The 20,200-nt window shown below is 46.0% G+C and overlaps 1 protein-coding gene across 1 annotated transcript in view; it reads left to right on the forward strand.

Annotated features, from left to right (window-relative positions):
* Positions 1-19,711, forward strand: part of LOC123749249 (ribosome-binding protein 1-like) — a 34,270-nt gene extending 14,559 nt beyond the window's left edge. Inside the window, exons 4-6 of the mRNA XM_069336243.1 lie at positions 7,939-8,040; positions 12,469-12,529; positions 19,318-19,711. Coding sequence (XP_069192344.1) covers positions 7,939-8,040; positions 12,469-12,529; positions 19,318-19,711 — 557 coding nt within the window. The remainder of the gene's footprint in view (positions 1-7,938; positions 8,041-12,468; positions 12,530-19,317) is intronic.
* Positions 19,712-20,200: the final 489 nt, after the last annotated feature.

Below are 20,200 nucleotides of genomic sequence, written 5' to 3' on the forward strand. Positions count from 1 at the left end.
AATTATAGTCGCAGTCATATATAATCCACCACCAAATGACAGAAGACCTAGACAGGAATATGATAGAAACAACATGGCCACCATTAACATAATAGAAAGAGCAGCTTCTGTTGCTAGCAGGAATGGATCTGGACTACTAATTATGGGAGACTTCAACCATGGGAAGATAGATTGGAAGAACAGAGACCCGCATGGAGGACCAGAAACATGGAGAGCTAAGCTGCTGGACGTGGCAACAAGAAACTTTCTAAGCCAGCATACCAAAGAGCCAACAAGAATGAGAGGAGAAGATGAACCAGCAATGCTTGATTTGATATTTACCCTAAATGAATGGGATATAAGGGAAGTTAAGATGGAAGCGCCCTTGGGAATGAGTGACCACAGTGTATTGAACTTTGAGTACCTGGTAGAGCTAGGACTTATCTCCCCCCAAAAAGAACTAGGAATCAAAAGGCTGGCATACCGAAAGGGGAATTATGAACAGATGAGAAGTTTCCTAAGTGAAATACCTTGGGACACAGACCTCAGAGACAAGTCTGTACAGGGTATGATGGACTATGTTACCCAAAAGTGTCAGGAGGCAGTAAACAGGTTCATCCCGGCCCAAAGGGAAAAATCCGAGAAGCAACAAAAGAATCCATGGTATAATAGGGCATGTATGGAAGCGAAGAAACTGAACAAGAAGGCGTGGAGGAACTTCCGGAATAACAGAACACCAGAAAGCAGGGAGAGATACCAGAGAACCAGGAATGAGTACGTCAGGGTGAGAAGAGAAGCAGAGAAAATTTTTGAAAATGATATAGCAAACAAAGCCAAGACCGAACCAAAGCTACTCCACAGTCACATCAGAAGGAAAACAACAGTGAAAGAACAGGTATTGAAACTTAGAACAGGCGAGGACAGGTATACAGAGAATGACAGAGAGGTGTGTGAGGAACTCAACAAGAGGTTCCAGGAGGTCTTCACAATAGAACAGGGTGAGGTCACTGTGCTTGGAGAAAGGGAGGTAAACCAGGCGGCCTTGGAGGAGTTCGAAATTACGAGAGAGGAGGTCAAGAGACACCTGCTGGATCTGGATGTTAGAAAGGCGGTTGGTCCAGATGGGATCTCACCATGGGTACTGAAAGAGTGTGCAGAGGCACTTTGCTTGCCACTCTCCATAGTGTATAGTAAATCACTAGAGACGGGAGACCTACCAGAAATATGGAAGACGGCGAATGTGGTCCCAATATACAAAAAGGGCGACAGACAAGAGGCACTGAACTACAGGCCAGTGTCCTTGACTTGTATACCATGCAAGGTGATGGAGAAGATCGTGAGAAAAAACCTGGTAACACATCTGGAGAGAAGGGACTTCGTGACAAATCGCCAACATGGATTCAGGGAGGGTAAATCTTGCCTTACAGGCTTGATAGAATTCTACGATCAGGTGACACAGATTAAGCAAGAAAGAGAGGGCTGGGCGGACTGCATTTTCTTGGATTGTCGGAAAGCCTTTGACACAGTACCGCATAAGAGGCTGGTACATAAGCTGGAGAGACAGGCAGGTGTAGCTGGTAAGGTGCTCCAGTGGATAAGGGAGTATCTAAGCAATAGGAAGCAGAGAGTTACGGTGAGGGGTGAGACCTCCGATTGGCGTGAAGTCACCAGTGGAGTCCCACAGGGCTCTGTACTCGGTCCTATCTTGTTTCTGATATATGTAAATGATCTCCCGGAGGGTATCGATTCATTTCTCTCAATGTTTGCGGACGATGCCAAAATTATGAGAAGGATTAAAACAGAAGAGGACTGTTTGAGGCTTCAAGAAGACCTAGACAAGCTGAAGGAATGGTCGAACAAATGGTTGTTAGAGTTTAACCCAACCAAATGTAATGTAATGAAGATAGGTGTAGGGAGCAGGAGGCCAGATACAAGGTATCATCTGGGAGAGGAAATTCTTCAGGAGTCAGAGAAGGAAAAAGACTTGGGGGTTGATATCACGCCAGACCTGTCTCCTGCAGCACATATCAAGCGGATAACATCAGCGGCATATGCCAGACTGGCCAACATACGAACGGCATTCAGAAACTTGTGTAAAGAATCATTCAGAACTTTGTATACCACATATGTCAGGCCAATCCTGGAGTATGCAGCCCCAGCATGGAGTCCATATCTAGTCAAGGATAAGACTAAACTGGAAAAGGTTCAAAGGTTTGCCACCAGACTAGTACCCGAGCTGAGAGGTATGAGCTACGAGGAGAGACTACGGGAATTAAACCTCACTTCGCTGGAAGACAGAAGAGTTAGGGGGGACATGATCACCACATTCAAGATTCTGAAGGGGATTGATAGGGTAGATAAAGACAGTCTATTTAACACAAGGGGAACACGCACAAGGGGACACAGGTGGAAACTGAGTGCCCAAATGAGCCACAGAGATATTAGAAAGAACTTTTTAGTGTCAGAGTGGTTGACAAATGGAATGCATTAGGGGGTGATGTGGTGGAGGCTCACTCCATACACAGTTTCAAGTGTAGATATGACAGAGCCCGATAGGCTCAGGAATCTGTACACCTGTTGATTGACGGTTGAGAGGCGGGACCAAAGAGCCAGAGCTCAACCCCCGCAAACACAACTAGGTGAGTACAACTAGGTGAGTACACACACACACACACACACACACACACATGCCGAAGAAATATAAGAAAATTCACCTTCGCAAATATAGTGGTAGACGGTTGGAACAAGTTAAGTGAGAAGGTGGTGGAGGCCAAGACCGTCAGTAGTTTCAAAGCGTTATATGACAAAGAGTGGTGGGAAGACGGGACACCACGAGCGTAGCTCTCATCCTGTAACTACACTTAGGTAATTACACTTAGGTAATTACACACACACACACACACACACACACACACACACACACACACACACACACACACACACACCCTAGGGGGCCTCCTAGCCTGGTGGATAGCGCGCAGGACTCGTAATTCTGTGGCGCGGGTTCGATTCCCGCACGAGGCAGAAACAAATGGGCAAAGTTTCTTTCACCCTAAGTGCCCCTGTAACCTAGCAGTAAATAGGTACCTGGGAGTTAGTCAGCTGTCACGGGCTGCTTCCTGGGGTTAGGTGTGTGTGTGTGTGTGGTGTGGAAGAGAGTGAGAGAAAAAAACCAGTAGTTAGTAAAACAGTTGATTGACAGTTGAGAAGTGGGCCGAAAGAGTAAAGCTCAACCCCCGCAAAAACAACTAGGTGAATACACACACACACCCTTAAAGAAAGACTATCAGATATAGAGGTGACAGCAGGGGAGGTAATGAAACAGTTGACAACACTGGATGCAACTAAAGCAGTTGGACCAGACAAAGTATCACCATGGATACTAAAAGAAGCAGCGCACGCCCTCAGCGTGCCTCTGGCAATGCTCTTTAATGAGCCGCTTATGTTGGAAGAATTGCCCAGTTGCTGGAAGAAGGCAAATGTTGTACCGATCTTCAAGAAAGGCGATAGGGAGGAGGCACTTAACTATAGACCTGTATCACTGACAAGCATCCCCTGTAAAATACTGGAAAGAATAATTAGGCTACGACTGGTTGCAAACTTGGAGAAAGTTAGGTTTGTGAACAAACAGCAACATGGGTTCTGGAAAGGGAAATCGTACCTAACAAACCTTTTGGAATTCTATGATAAAATAACGAGGATAAGACAGGACAGAGATGGTTGGGCAGACCGCATATTTTTGGACTGCCAAAAAGCCTTTGATACAGTACCGCACATGAGACTGCTGTTCAAGCTCGAGAGGCAGGCGGGACTGGGAGGAAAGGTCCTAGCATGGATAAGGAACTACCTAACAGGAAGGAGCCAAAGAGTTACGGTAAGGGGTGAGAAGTCGGACTGGCGAACAGTAACGAGTGGAATACCACAAGGATCGGTGCTGGGACCAATTCTATTTCTAGTATATGTTAACGACATGTTTACAGGCGTAGAGTCCTACATATCGATGTTCGCGGATGACGCAAAGTTGATGAGAAGAGTTGTGACAGATGAGGACTGCAGGATCCTCCAAGAGGACCTGAACAGGTTCTAGAGATGGTCAGAGAAATGGCTACTGGAGTTCAACACGAGCAAATGTAAAGTTATGGAAATGTGACTAGGTGATAGGAGACCAAAGGGACAGTACACAATGAAGGGGAACTGCCTACCAGTGACGACGCGAGAAAGAGACCTGGGGGTGGACGTAACACCTAATCTATCTCCTGAAGCACATATAAATAGGATAACGACAGCAGCGTACTCTACACTGGCAAAAGTTAGAACATCATTCAGAAACCTAAGTAAGGAGACATTTAGGGCGCTTAACACTGCCTACGTGAGGCCAGTCTTAGAGTATGCCGCCTCATCATGGAGTCCCCATCTGAAGAAGCATATAATGAAACTGGAAAAAGTTCAGAGGTTTGCAACGAGACTCGTCCCAGAGTTACGAGGGATGGGGTATGAGGAGCGCCTGAGGGAACTGTACTTTACGACACTAGAAAGAAGAAGGGAGAGGGGGACATGATAGGAACGTATAAAATACTCAGGGGGATTGACCGAGTGGACATAGACGAATGTCTATGAATGTTCACACGGAATAGTAACAGAATGAGGGGACATGGGTGGAAGCTGGAAACTCAGATGAGTCACGGGGATGTTAGGAAGTTTTCTTTTAGCGTGAGAGTAGTGGGAAAATGGAATGCACTTCAGGAACAGGTTGTGGAAGCAAATACTATTCATAATTTTAAAACCAGGTATGATAGGGAAATGGGACAGGAGTCATTGCTGTAAACTGCTGTAAATGCTCGAAATTGCTGTAAACTGCTGTAAATGCTCGAAATTGCTGTAAACTGCTGTAAATACTCGAAATTGCTGTAAACTGCTGTAAATGCTCGAAAGGCAGGATCCAAGAGTCAATGCTCGATCCTGCAGACACAAATAGGTGAGCACACACGCACACGCACACACACACACGCACACACACCCACACACACACACACCCACACACACATACACACAGAAACATACGTTCAAACACACACTCAAAAACACACAAAACTCGCTCATCGAGTCAGGGGCCCGGTCTTCCCCCGGCCATAAATAAAACGCTAACTCCTCCCGCTCCCGCTAGATGGCTCGCCTGTTTCCGGTTCCTTCAGGTCGCGGCCAATATGGCGGCCAGGGAGCTTCCGGTCGGGTCGTTTTATGTTTCGTATATCTTGTTAGGTCCTCCCCCCTCCCATCCCCCTCTTCCCGGGAAGGGCAAGGGGAGGGAAGAGAGAGGGGAGAGGTTAGAGGGGGAATCAGGGAGAGGAATAAGCTGGGCGGAGAAGGGGAAATAGGAAGAGAAGGAGGAGCAGGAAAAGGGGAACAAGGTAAAACAGAGGAATTGAAGGAATAAGGAAGAGAAAGAACATGGACAAGTTCCTTGGAAATAAAGCGTAACGAAAAGATAGCAAAAAGAGTGGGGAAGGAAAATCAGATAAATGTGGTAGATGAGAGACCATAAGAATAAAGGAATCCGCAGATCTGTTGGTCCATACGAGGCATCTCCCACTCACATACTTGTCTATGACCTGAATTCTGGACACTCTATTTGCCTATTTTGAGCATTGAGGCATGGAGCCAGATTCATGAAAGGACTTACGCAAGCACTTACGAACCTGTCCATCTTTTCTCAATCTTTGGCGGCTTTGTTTACAGTTATTAAACAGTTAATGAGCTCCGAAGCACCAGGAGGCTGTTTATAACAATAACAACAGTTGATTGGCAAGTTTTCATGCTTGTAAACTGTTTAATAAATGTAACCAAAGCCGTCAAAGATTGAGGGAAGATGTACACGTTCGTAAGTATTTGCGTAAGTGCTTTCGTGAATCTGGCCCCTGGTCTTCATGGGTTGCAGATCCCGTGCCGATCCTCTCTCTTTTTTTTTTTAGAATTTGATTTCGATAATTCAGTATAGTTTATGTATCTGGTACTTCTTTTAATATACTTCGAACCTTACTCCTCACAACACTGAACTACATCTGTAAATTTTCAGTAAATTTGTAAAGTTTATATAGGAGTTCGTATAATGTTTCAGAGTCTTCGTTTGAATTTCCAAGCACTTTGGCTGGACGGTAGAGCGACGGTCTCGCTTCATGCAGGTCGGCGTTCAATCCCCGACCGTCCAAGTGGTTGGGCACCATTCCCTTCTCCCCGTCCCATCCCAAATCCTTATCCTGACCCCTTCCCAGTGCTATACAGTCGTAATGCCTTTTCGCTTTCCCCTGATAATTCCCTTCCCTTCGTTTGAGTTTATTAACTGCCCAAATTTAATATGATTGCCAAATTTACTCATTGTCCGTCACTGAGTCAAAATCAATAACTGACTTGGTGAAGGAGAGAGGCACCAAGACAGAGTCCTGCAAGAGAGAGAGAGAGAGAGAGAGAGAGAGAGAGAGAGAGAGAGAGAGAGAGAGAGAGAGAGAGAGAGAGAGAGAGAGAGAGAGAGAGAGAGAGAGAGAGAGAGAGAGAGAGACAGAGACAGAGACAGAGACAGAGAGAGAGAGAGAGAGAGAGAGAGAGAGAGAGAGAGAGAGAGAGAGAGAGAGAGAGAGAGAGAGAGAGAGAGCGAGCGGAGGGGGCTGTGAAAACGACTCGGTCAGCTGGTCAGCAAGAGAGAGTTCTTGCAGTTTCACCAGGTTCCTTATATGATAGTTCACTATGTGATAGTTTCAAAGTACATTCTCATGAAATATATATGGGTTTCTAGGAGTTCAAATAGTTGGACAACATTCCTTCGCTCTCATTTCCCAGCTCCTTGTCCTCATATCCCAGCTCCTTTTCCTCATATCCTAGCTTCTTGCCTCATATCCCAGCTCTTTGTCCTCATATCCCAGCTCCTTGTCCTCATATCCCAGCTCTTTGTCCTCATATCCCAGCTCCTTGTCCTCATATCCCAGCTCTTTGTCCTCATATCCCAGCTCTTTGTCCTCATATCCCAGCTCCTTGTCCTCATATCCCAGCTCTTTGTCCTCATATCCCAGCTCCTTTTCCTCATATCCTAGCTTCTTGTCCTCATATCCCAACTCCTTGTCCTCATATCCCAGCTCTTTGTCCTCATATCCCAGCTCTTTGTCCTCATATTCCAGCTCTTTGTCCTCATATCCCAGCTCCTTTTCCTCATATCCTAGCTTCTTGTCCTCATATCCCAGCCCCTTGTCCTCATATCCCAGCCCCTTGTCATCATATCCCAGCCCCTTGTCCTCATATCCCAGCTCCTTGTCCTCATATCCCAGCTCTTTGTCCTCATATTCCAGCTCTTTGTCCTCATATCCCAGCTCCTTTTCCTCATATCCTAGCTTCTTGTCCTCATATCCCAGCCCCTTGTCCTCATATCCCAGCTCCTTGTCCTCATATCCCAGCTCCTTGTCCTCATATCCCAGCTCCTTGTCCTCATATCCCAGCCCCTTGTCCTCATATCCCAGCTCCTTGTCCTCATATCCCTTCCAAGAGCTATATAGTCATTCTGGCTTAACGTTTTCACCTTATAGCTCCTTATAAAGCACCCCTCTTTCATTCTCTATATCACCTTCCCTTCATTCTCTCACTTTCTCCTCCATTCATTCTCTCTTCCCCTTCCCTTTATTCTTCTTTCATTCTCCCTCCTTCCTTCACGCCACAGAACACAGCTGTGCTGTGTGAATTCCTTGAATATTTTCAAGAATGTTTGATAGTGAACGTTACCCTCTATATCGTGATGGTGAAGATGGTGAAGCGATCGTGGGGATTGTGAAGTCGTGTTGGGGGATGATGAAGTGACGGTGGAGATGGTGAAGTGATAGTGGGGGATGGTGATGATGGCTATGGTGATATTGTGGGAACGATGGTGATGGGGGGGGGGATATATATATGGTGACGGTGAGATATATGGTGATAATACAGTTTATGCTAAAGATACAAGCTATATTGACACTATTGACGATGATGGTGGTGGTGAAGCTGAAGACGAGGTTGATAGTGAAGATGATGTTAATAAGATAACAGGTGATAAAACAAGACCCCCCCCCCCATCGAATGATCAACGAGGAGGCCTGGTCGACGACCGGGCCGCGGGGTCGCTGAACCCCGAAATCACCTCAAGGTAACCTCAAGGTAAGGCACCCCTCCTTATTTCCAGGGCTAATCCCCCAAGCCTATCTTCCTACAACATCTACCTGCTACTTCCTCTCCCTCTCTCCCTCTCTCCCTCCCTCCCTCCTACCGTTCCCCCCTCTCCCCCCTGCTTCAACACCCCTATCTCGTCCCAATCCCCCTGGCCACCTAGGTAACCTAAACCCCTTTAGTTACCCCTACCGCCGGCTAGGTCATCAAGGGGTCAAGTTTCTGGTCTTGAGCTAAGAGAGAAAAATGAGAGTTGTGTAACGTGAGGAGGAAAGATATAAGAAAAGTGGAACAAGAATTAGGAGGGGGAGAACAAGAAGCAGCAGCTAGTTAAACAATAGGAGGAGAACCAGTAAACGGATCTGAGGGAGAGAGAGAGAGGGAGAGAGGGAGAGAGAGAGAGAGAGGGAGAGAGAGAGAGAGAGAGAGAGAGAGAGAGAGAGAGAGAGAGAGAGAGAGAGAGAGAGAGAGAGAGAGAGAGAGAGAGAGAGAGAGAGGAGAGAGAGAGAGAGAGAGAGAGAGAGAGAGGGAGAGGGAGAGAGGAGAGAGAGAGAGAGAGAGAGAGAGAGAGAGAGAGAGAGAGAGAGAGAGAGAGAGAGAGAGAGAGAGAGAGAGAGAGAGAGAGAGAGAGAGAGAGAGAGAGAGAGAGAGAGAGAGAGAGAGAGAGAGAGGAGAGAGAGAGAGAGAGAGAGAGAGAGAGAGAGAGAGAGAGAGAGAGAGAGAGAGAGAGAGAGAGAGAGAGAGAGAGAGAGAGAGAGAGAGAGAGAGAGAGAGAGAGAGAGAGAGAGAGAGAGAGCGCGAGAGCGAGCGGAGGGGGCTGTGAAAACGACTCGGTCAGCTGGTAAGCAACCCAGGGGGTACTGGAGCACATAAGACATTACAATGGTGCCCTCTGGACACGCCCCAGTACCCGTAAGGAAGCTGTGTGGATGCCTGGACATTATACTTGGTTATGAACTAACACGGCCTGTACGAAAGTTATTAACTCATTCACCTCACAACAAATTTTTCCGGTGTTCGATTCCCAGGTATGCCGAGATTTTTGGGCACATTTATTTCTTTGTAATTACTTTGTAAGTCGGGATATGTACTATGGTCCTCATCGTTACTATAAGTACTACCAAAACAACTTGCAAGAGAAAACGGAGTGGCATTACAACTGGATATTTGGAATTTTGAAGGATCTATAGTTGGATTCCTATTGAAGTTAGACCCATGTTCATGTAATGTGTCTTGGGAGTTATTTTGATCCGGAATACCTCTAGAATATGTTGATTGACAGAGATGAAGAAGTAAAAATTGTGTATAAATTTATTGAATCATTGCGGTCTCCGTGGTGTAGTGGTAAGACACTCGCCTGGCGTTCCGCGAACGCTATGTCATGGGTTCGTATCCTGGCCGGGGAGGATTTACTGGGCGCAATTCCTTAACTGTAGCCTCTGTTTAACGTAACAGTAAAATGTGTACTTGGATGAAAAAACGATTCTTCGCGGCGGGGATCGTATTCCAGGGACCTGCCCGAAACGCTACGCGTACTAGTGGCTGTACAAGAATGTAACAACTCTTGTATATATCTTTAATAGTAAACTACACTTTATTTTTCCAATATATATCCCCACTCTAATTGCCAGTTAAATGTTATATATATTCCCTTTAAGCCAAAAAGTAAAGTATGATTTTTTATTTTGCTTTAGTCTTTGATTTATCAGTCTTTCATCAGTCTTTGATTTAGACTGATATTCACTTGTTTGGTCCAACCATTATTGTATTATATGTATAAGCTGTTACTGAAATAGTTTCTGGTTCTGAATTTGCCAACTGTAATCATTTTAAAATCACTGATAAATGTAGCTTGCAAATCTAAATATTGAATATATACCCGTTATAATTACAGATATTGCATGTTATGTTATTATTAGATTAATAATTTACTGTAAATTTGTGCAAACTAACCCAACTATACAAGTACAAAACAAACATTTATGAATAAATCAATTTTTCTCTCTACTTCCTCTCTCTGAGTTCTTCTCTTCCTCATTCTAGTTCTTCCTCTCTACCTCTCCTCTCTCCTTTCCTTCCAGCCTACGTCTCTAGTCTTCCCATCCCTCCTACGTCTCCTTCCTATGCGAAAAAATCAAAGAAAACAATGAAACAGGAAAATCTACGAACTGGTCTACATGTAGCCAGACCCCCAAAGGCTGACGTATAAAACTGACATCTCTCCTCCACACCACTCTTTCCTACCTTGTCATAACAACGATATAGAAAATCCTCACGGAGTTGGGACCGACAGCAGACAACTTTATGGGCGTCCGTGGCCAGCCTGCTGCAGCAGGGTAGGGAGGGCGGCTCTCTTGAAGTGCTAGTGTTGGTCTTGGCCTTAGAGGGAGAGGGCATGTCTAGAAATTACCGAATTCCGATGGAAAGGTGAAAGATGAGGAGGAGAATGAGGGTGAGGCTTCAGGGAGGGAAGGTGAGGGAGATGGGTGGGAGGGAAGGTGAGGGAGATGGGTGGGAGGGAAGGTGAGGGAGATGGGTGGGAGGGAAGGTGAGAGAGATGGGTGGGAGGGAAGGGAAATAGAGGGATTTAGAGGAAGAATCGTGGCTATAGCATCATAATAAGGCTATGTCTTAAGGCTGAGAATGTAGTCTCTCTCCCTGTGCGAAATCTGTTTGTGTCCACGTGTTCCACTCTACTGTTGGTGTTGTTGGTGCTGGTGTCAGCGCCGCTGGTGTTTCCCTAATTATCCAACTTTGTCTCTCCTTGTACACAAAATGTTTGTGAGGAATAGTATCAAATGCTTGGTGTGGGGATGATCATAATGGTAAACCTAACTCACTAATCGATTTACAAAGTCATGCTAAGCAGGAATCATAATAGACATGGGATCACTTGATTGTTTCAAGCGTAGGTCAGACATGCATATGAATGTGTGTGGTTGGATATAAATAACAGCTTGAAATGAGCCTATACTGTCGTCTTGGAAGGGCTTATAGGCCTTCGGTAATTTCAATTATTTTCATGTTTTTAATACTAAAGAAGACACCATTGCACAATGGTTGATGTTGATGGGAGTGAAGATAATATATATCCCCCCCCCCTCACCCTTCAAGTTCAACCAAGATGGCGTAACAACAGTGGATCTGAGAAATAATTCAACCACAAGCTCCTTCAAGTGCTTGGAGCTTACGCTTGGATGGGGACGCCTGCAACCTGGTGGTAGAACCACTCCCTCCACCTTCCTCACCATCTCTCTTACTAATTGTTGGAGACTGTCTGCCACTCACCAATGGCAACAGGTCCATAATAAGTGGAAAGGTGATTATACCTTTCCGGTGTACCTATATAACACTTGATATCGTGACGTATAATTCGCTTTTCATTGTACCGAATGTATACTTTAGTCATGGGACTAAATTATACATAGTGGTCGGTCTGTAAGGTATTATAGTGGTCTTAACCTCCCAGAGGTGGAGAGTCCTGAAGACCAACCCACCAAACCTCACATACAAGACAAGATTTATGTGTCAGCTTTCTTAAATAGAATGTCAACAACGAGACGTTGAAACGAGGTGGCCTTACCCGTCGGAGGCTGCAAGCACTCCCTATAGCACGTTGCCGGGAACCCACCCTGGAACACCCATCATCCTCTCTGACATATTGGTCATCAGCGACACACGGCTCGTCCACGTAAGCCACGGCTGATCCATACTAAAACCCGCGACCCCTTCTGCCCGTGGCTGGCAGCGGAGCGCCCTGTCCATACCGAAGCGAGCCGTGCCCTCGGTAGTTATTGAGGGACAAACTGCTTCTCTATATCATTGACCTTCTGAGCCCTCAAGACGATTAATGCCACGGTCAGTGCCTGGATCTGGGATTATGTTTATCTCTGTTTATCATCGACATCCCATAACATTACCATGGGTGGGGAGGTAGGACGTGGATGTTAAGTTAGTGGGAGTTAATTGTGTAGCTCAAAAGTGGGGTTGAGAGGAGGGTTATATGAATACTGGAGGTAAACCAGGGGTTTATAGGTATGGTGAGGGATATCTATATCAATAAATGGCTGTCAGTCTCTCTGTTCGAGGTAGGGATATGCCTAACAACTTTGTAGCGACCTTTTTCCGGGGAAGGTCATAGGCAGGTCGGGGGTCGAGCCCCATAACCCTCTTCTTCTACAATACAAGTTACACTAATTTCTAATCTCAATAAATACTGGACTCCGTCCTCACTAAGATTCATCTTGGATGTTATTGTTTACATGCAAAGATGTTACTTCCCTCATGCAACTTATTTATTGATGAAAACAGTGTTTAGGGATGATTACAGCGATGAAGAGAAAGTGGTGAGGAGTAGAGAAGGTGGTGAAAGGTAAGATCAGAGAGAGAGAGAGAGAGAGAGAGAGAGAGAGAGAGAGAGAGAGAGAGAGAGAGAGAGAGAGAGAGAGAGAGAGAGAGAGAGAGAGAGAGAGAGAGAGAGAGAGAGAGAGAGAGAGAGAGAGAGAGAGTGTGTGTGTGTGTGTGTGTGTGTGTGTGTGTGTGTGTGTGTGTGTGTGTGAGTGTGAGTGTGTGTGTGTGTGTGTGTGTGTGTGTGTGTGTGTGTGTGTGTGTGTGTGTGTGTGTGTGTGTGTGTGTGTGTGTGTGTGTGTGTGTGTGTGTGCGTGTGTGAGTGTGTGCGTGTGTGAGTGTAAGGGACCAGGAGCAAGAAGAGTTTTAGTGAGAGGTTCGTGTAGCACTAACGGCAAACCAACGATACAACGACGGTAAAAAAAAATATAAAAAAAAATGGAAAGAGATAAGCCACCAACTCACACTTCAAAGAGGCGACCCAAAAGCAATTCCGTTTGATCCCTGCCTGAAAACACATATTCTTCCTATGCAGCTATAAAAAAAAATCCTAACAATAACCACACAAAAAAAGTAATTTCATGCCTATGGCTTTCTCAAGCCATCAACTATAAGAAGTCACTTGGCACTAAATAAATATAAATACTAGATTCCTTTTAAGAACTCACTATTCTCGCCATGTCAAGGACGATCAGCGGAAAGGATGCATTTATTCTACAACATGAGGAAAGAGAGATATAGAAACCTCTGGTATACGAGAGGGGTTGAAATATCAAAGGTGTCCTCAAAGCGGGGTTAGACGGGGGGGGGGGGCAGGGGGTAGGGGGATAGGGGGGATAGGGGGGGATAGGGGGGGATAGGGGGGATAGGGGGGAGGGGGGAGGGGGGAGGGGGAGGGGGAGGGGGGAGGGGGGGAGTGGGGAGGGGGGATAGGGGTGGAGTGGTTCAAATGTTCCGAGCATTTGTGAGTAAGATTGACACCGTCAGCGGGTCTGAATGAGACTGATAGATGAGAAAGAGAAGCTGAAGTGAAGAATGAGACTGACACGGATATGAGAAACGTGTGTGTGGGAGTATTGAGCGTTGAATGGGGCAGATATGTGCCTGTCACCATGTGAGAATGAGGGAGAAAATCAATGTGAACTACCCTCCCCAATCGTTTAGTAAAGACCCACATATCCGGCCTGGGGGATGATGTGTGTATAAGGATTATAGACACATAATGGGTTCACAAGTGCTGGGCCCCAATGATCACTAAGGTAAACAACTTTAGAGCTGTCACTTGCCTGTCATGTCACTTGCGTGTCATGCCCTTGACATCCCTCCAGGGAAGGATTGGCTCCTCAGTGTCCTCACGCTGGAGTGATGAGATTTTTTATAATAACTCATCCGGAAAGAATATAGTGTCTCTATAGGAAGGATCAGCAAGGCGCGAAGGCACAAGGACAGCGAGTGGGTCAGGACGAGGAGGGCAGGCCAGGACGAGGGCAGGCCAGGACGAGGAGGGCAGGCCAGGACGAGGAGGGCAGGTCAGGACGAGGAGGGCAGGTCAGGACGAGGAGGGCAGGTCAGGACGAGGAGGGCAGGTCAGGACGAGGAGGGCAGGCCTGGACGAGGAGGGCAGGCCAGGACGAGGAGGGCAGGCCTGGACGAGGAGGGCAGGTCAGGACGAGGAGGGCAGGTCAGGACGAGGAGGGCAGGCCTGGACGAGGAGGGCAGGCCAGGACGATGAGGGCAGGTCAGGCCGAGTTTCTGGAAAATCATTCACGTATGTCAGAAACAGAAGAGGTCAGAGTACAGAACCCTGCGGGACTCCGCTAGTGACATCATGCCAGTCTGAGGTCTCACCCTGTTACGGCCCTACTGGGACGCAACCGGGTTCTTCTCTGATGGTAGTAGAGTTTGGGAATCCGGCCCCAAGTTAGTAGAGGCTTTCAAGGGGTATGTTCCATAACGCAAGTTAAATTAAAAGGGGAGGGATACAAATGTTCCAATTTATATATATATATTTCCACCACCATGAATAAATTAATAACAATCACACGCGGGGATTATAACTACACTATTATGTACAGGTTCGTCTTCCTCCGAAGACACTGGATGCTCCACGGTGCTCACTCTGGGTCACCCTGGTTCCTTCTTCCGTGGCCCACGATGAATCCACTATGATTCTATGACGAATCTACCCTGGCCACAGGCCAGCCAAATCACCGTCCCACTGGGTGCTTCGTCGTGGAGGCCTTCAACCACAATCCAGCCTGTAGCTGGCAGGTATCGATCAGCTCTGCTGTATAGGCCACTCCACGACTAATACTAGGGTTGCGAGCCCTAGGCAGAAGCCTCGTGTGATCCCGCTGATCACTCTCCTCACTAAGCACCACAGTGGCTAGTCTCTTCCACCAGCCAGCCCCGGATAAGGCATTTCCCGACACCGCCACGCCTCAGGCAGGCTATTACACTCTCAACAGAGTTCGTCCGGGGGTGACTCACAGCTTCTTCAAAGCAGACTGCTGAAGAGACCTTGGCTGCCTTGGGTAGACTGATCCATCATCCAACACAGCAGTCCCAGGTCGACTCTGCAATCAGATACGTCATTAATACTGGGACGCTCTAGGGAACCTCACTTACAGGCTTAGACACAAACGTCCACCTCTTCATTCCATAGATGGCGTTGCCGTCTAAGCGCCACCTCACCAGAGGTCAGCAGCGGCTATGTTATGAGCTGATTAAGACGGGAATCCAGCACCTGTGGCCGGTATATCTCGTCCTCACTAGATGGCGTCGTCCATTTGGAGGGGGGTTTCGGGAGCGGACTCACAGATGGCGTTGTTGTCACTGCTCCGTGCTCTGACGCTGGACTCGGGTCCGTAACACACTCCTCACAGTAACTCTCTGCTTCCTGTTGTTTAGGTACTCCCTTATCCATTGGAGCACCCTACCACTTACTCCAGCTTGTTTCTACAACTTATATTGAGCAAAATCAAACCAATCGCCATTTTCACTAATTTGCATATTTTAGGTATAAAAAGTCGTAATTTAAAACTCCAAATACGTGCAATCACCCTGAATTTAACTCAGAAATAACGCACAAGAGTCGTATTTCTGATTGGCATCGTATTGTGAAAACTGCAAATTCTATTAAACCTGTGAGACACAATTTGCCTTCCCTGAACCCATGCTGGTGACGTGTTATAAAGTGTGTGTATGTGTGTGTGTGTTCACCTATTTGTCCCTGCAGAATCGAGCATTGACTCTTGGATCCTGCCTTTCTAGCCAGCGTTTGTTTACAGCAATGACTCCGGTTATTGTTGTATGTATGTGTGTGTGTGTGTGTGTGTGTGTGTGTGTGTGTGTGTGTGTGTGTGTGTGTGTGTGTGTGTGTGTGTGTGTGTGTGTGTGTGTGTGTGTTTACTAGTTGTGTTTTTGCGGGGGTTGAGCTTTGCTCTTTCGGCCCGCCTCTCAACTGTCAATCAACTGTTTACTAACTACTTTTTTTTTTCTTTTTTTTTCACACACCACACACACACACCCCAGGAAGCAGCCCGTGACAGCTGACTAACTCCCAGGTACCTATTTACTGCTAGGTAACAGGGGCACTTAGGGTGAAAGAAACTTTGCCCATTTGTTTCTGCCTCGTGCGGGAATCGAACCCGCGCCACAGAATTACGAGTCCTGCGCGCTATCCACCAGGCTACGAGGCCCAACGTGTGTGTGTGTGTGTATGTGTGTGTGTGTGTGTGTGTGTGTGTGAGTGTGCGTGTGCGTGTGTGTCTGTGTGTGTGTGTGTGTGTGTGTGTGTGTGTGTGTGTGTGTGTGTGTGTGTGTGTGTGTGTGTGTGTGTGTGTGTGTGTGTGTGTGTGTGTGTGTGTGTGTGCGCGCGCGCGCGCGCGCGCTGTTTGTAAAAATATGGGCATAACGGAGTAGTGAATGAAAGCGATCGTAGAGCCCCGATATTCAGCATTGTTTATTGCCCTCGACACGTTCATTAAGAAGTGACGAAGTATCCGCCACAGGGGCTGGCGGAACAACCAGCCAACGATCCAATTTGGCATTTGTCCCGGCCAAGGCAAAAGCTGCGTGTTTAACAGCCTTATGTTCAATCCCATGACAAAGATAATATCACCGGTAAAAACCCATACCGTATAAATATAGTACTCCAACATGAAGGAATGCTAGCTGGGTTGTTCATTCTCTGAGAGAACATAATGTCATACCATCATGTGCAGCCAGTTAGCGTCAAGTGTTCCGATAACTGGGTCAAGAATGATATCTCAAGGCATGTATCATCTGTTCTTCCTACCGGGGGATGAAGTACATCCCTCAGTAGTGGGATGTACATCCCCCAATATACATTTGCTCGCAAAGGTGTACATGGACACGTGGACACACGTGGACAAAGACAAACTCTTTAGCACGGGTGGCACACGAACAAGGGGACACAGGTGGAAACTGAGTACCTAAATGAGCCACAGAGACATTAGAAATCATTTTTTCAATGTCAGAGTAGTTAGTAAATGGAATTCATTAGACAGTGATGTGGTGGAGGCTGACTTCATACACAGTTTCAAATGTAGATATGATAAGGGCCCAGTAGGCTCAGGAACCTGTACACCAGTTGATTGACAGTCGAGAGGCGGGACCAAAGAGCCAAAGCTCAACCACCTCGTAAGCACACCAGGTGTGTACATACATGCACGCAAAGGCACATTCACTCAAACATATGCAGACCCCTTCCAAGTGCTATATTCCCCTTCACACATATGCACCCAAAGACACACTAACAGAGATACACACACAAACACGCCCATACAAGCTGACACTCAAACAACTAAATACAAACTACAAACAAAGCAAACACACAAACATAGACACAACACAAACGCACCATCACTCTGACTTACAGTGTGTCAGAAAATGGATTCAGAATCACAAAGGCAAGAAAGTAAACATCTTCTCAAGGCTCTCCAAGCTGGCTAAGAACTTAATGGATTAAAACTGCTACAACTTCACACGAACAGTAGAGTGCCGAGTGGTAGTTTACAAGTGGTAGTGGCGGTTATCAGTGGTATTGGTGGTAGTGGTAGTTATCAGTGGTAGTGGTGGTAGTGGTAGTTATCAGTGGTAGTGGTGGTAGTGGTAGTGGTGGTAGTGGTGGTTATCAGTGGTAGTGGTGGTAGTGGTAGTTATCAGTGGTAGTGGTGGTAGTGGTGGTTATCAGTGGTAGTGGTAGTTATCAGTGGTAGTGGTAGTTATCAGTGGTAGTGGTGGTTATCAGTGGTTACTGCTTATGTCTCACTAGTTACTGCTTAACTATCAGTGATTAATGCTTATGGCTCACTAGTTACTGCTTATCTATGAGTAGTTACTGCTTATCTATGAGTAGTTACTGCTTATCTATCAGTGGTTACTGCTTATCTATCAGTGGTTACTCCTTATCTATGAGTAGTTACTGCTTATCTATCAGTGGTTACTGTTTATCTATCATTGGTTACTGCTTATCTATCAGTGGTTACTGCTTATCTATCAGTGGTTACTGCTTATCTATCATTGGTTACTGCTTATCTATCAGTGGTTACTGTTTATCTATCAGTGGTTACTGCTTTTCTATCAGTGGTTACTGCTTATCTATCAATAGTTACTGCTTATCTATCAGTGGTTACTCCTTATCTATCGGTGGTTACCGCTTATCTATTAGTGGTTACTGCTTATCTATCAGTGGTTACTGCTTATCTATCGGTGGTTACTGCTTATCTATCAGTGGTTACTGTTTATCTATCAGTGGTTACTGCTTATCTATCAGTGGTTACTGCTTATCTATCAGTAGTTACTGCTTATCTATCAGTGGTTACTGCTTATCTATCAGTGGTTACTGCTTATCTATCAGTGGTTACTGCTTATCTATCAGTAGTTACTGCTTATCTATCAGTGGTTACTGCTTATCTATCAGTGGTTACTGCTTATCTATCAGTAGTTACTGCTTATCTATCAGTGGTTACTCCTTATCTATCGGTGGTTACTGCTTATCTATCAGTGGTTACTGCTTATCTATCAGTAGTTACTGCTTATCTATCAGTGGTTACTGCTTATCAATCAGTGGTTACTGCTTATCTATCAGTAGTTACTGTTTATCTATCAGTGGTTACTCCTTATCTATCGGTGGTTACTGCTTATCTATCAGTGGTTACTCCTTATCTATCGGTGGTTACTGCTTATCTATCAGTGGTTACTCCTTATCTATCGGTGGTTACTGCTTATCTATCAGTGGTTACTCCTTATCAATATCTAAAGGACAGTTCCCCTCAGTATCTTGTTTGTTGCGAGCATGTCCCTTCTGTTTCTCCTCTCATTCACGGTTGTGAGATGTAGTTCCCTTAACCCATCTTCGTAGTTCAGCCCTCTTAGCTCTTGCACTGGTCTTGTTGCAAACCTTGGTACTTTCTCAAATTTAGTTTTATGCTTCACAAGGTGTGGGTTCCAGACCGGTGCTGCGTATTCCATAATTGGTCTAGCAAAAGGCTGTATAGGTTTCCTAGAATGAGTCCTGATTTAGAACTCCTAAATCAAGAATCGCATATCAGGAAAAATATTTGAGCGTCCGTTTCTAAAAGACCTTCAAATGTTTTCCAGAGTCCTAAATATGGTGGTGATGGTGGTTGTAGTTGTGGTGATGGTGGTTGTAGTTGTGGTGATGGTGGTTATTGAGATGGAAGTGATGGTGGTGGTAAGTTGGTATGTTTACAGCTGGTGCTAGTGGTAGTGGTATTGCGATTAGTAATACTCATACTAGTGGCTATGAATTGTGGCAACCCCTAGCAAACAAGCCCAGCAGGGAACTATCAAACAAGCCCAGCAGGGAACTATCAAACAAGCCCAGCAGGGAACTATCAAACAACCCCAGCAGGGAACTATCAAACGAGCCCAGCAGGGAACTATCAAACAAGCCCAGCAGGGAACTATCAAACAACCCCAGCAGGGAACTATCAAACGAGCCCAACATGGCTTGTTTCCTAGTTCCTATCTGGTTAGTGACACTCAAGACCGACATAATAAAAATATCAACATAACAGTCCTTCAATTCGCACCAACACGATGCATTGTTAACGTCTTGGTTGCCTCCGTAACAATTTACGACGTACTAGACGAGAGGAAGAGTGGCACGGCCGAGGGTTCATCTTCCTCCTTCGCCCGTGTACAAGTTAACGCATAAGCTAACCAGGTGAACTTCTTCCAGATGGTCGTTAACTGAGTTAACAACGCGAGGCTCGTTAGCGAAATTTGGGGGGGGTGGTTCTTGTCGAGTTTTACTGTCGTCGTGCAAGATGCTCCTCCTTACAGCCCGTGAGAGGAGGAGGAGGAGCAGGAGGAAGGAGAAGAGAAAGATAAGAAGAGAGAGAGAGTAAGGACTGGGAGGAGAATAAGAGGCTGAATAAGCAAGATAATATAGAACGAAAAGTAGGAAGGGAATATACGAAGAAAGGAGGGATAAAAAGAAGACGAAATAAAAGGAGGAAGAAGAGAAGGAAAAACAGGAAGAAAGATAAGGACGAACACCACGAGGATGGGAAGAATGGGTCGAACAATGTGGTTTAAGCGGAAGAATTAGGAAAGGTATTTTACAGCTAAGTTAAGGCTCCATCATATGTTAATTATGGGCGATAATCTCAAGTCTATGCTCCTTAATTACCCCCACCATGCT

This window comes from Procambarus clarkii, chromosome 4, assembly GCF_040958095.1.
Source record: "Procambarus clarkii isolate CNS0578487 chromosome 4, FALCON_Pclarkii_2.0, whole genome shotgun sequence".
NCBI classification, from domain to species: domain Eukaryota; kingdom Metazoa; phylum Arthropoda; class Malacostraca; order Decapoda; family Cambaridae; genus Procambarus; species Procambarus clarkii.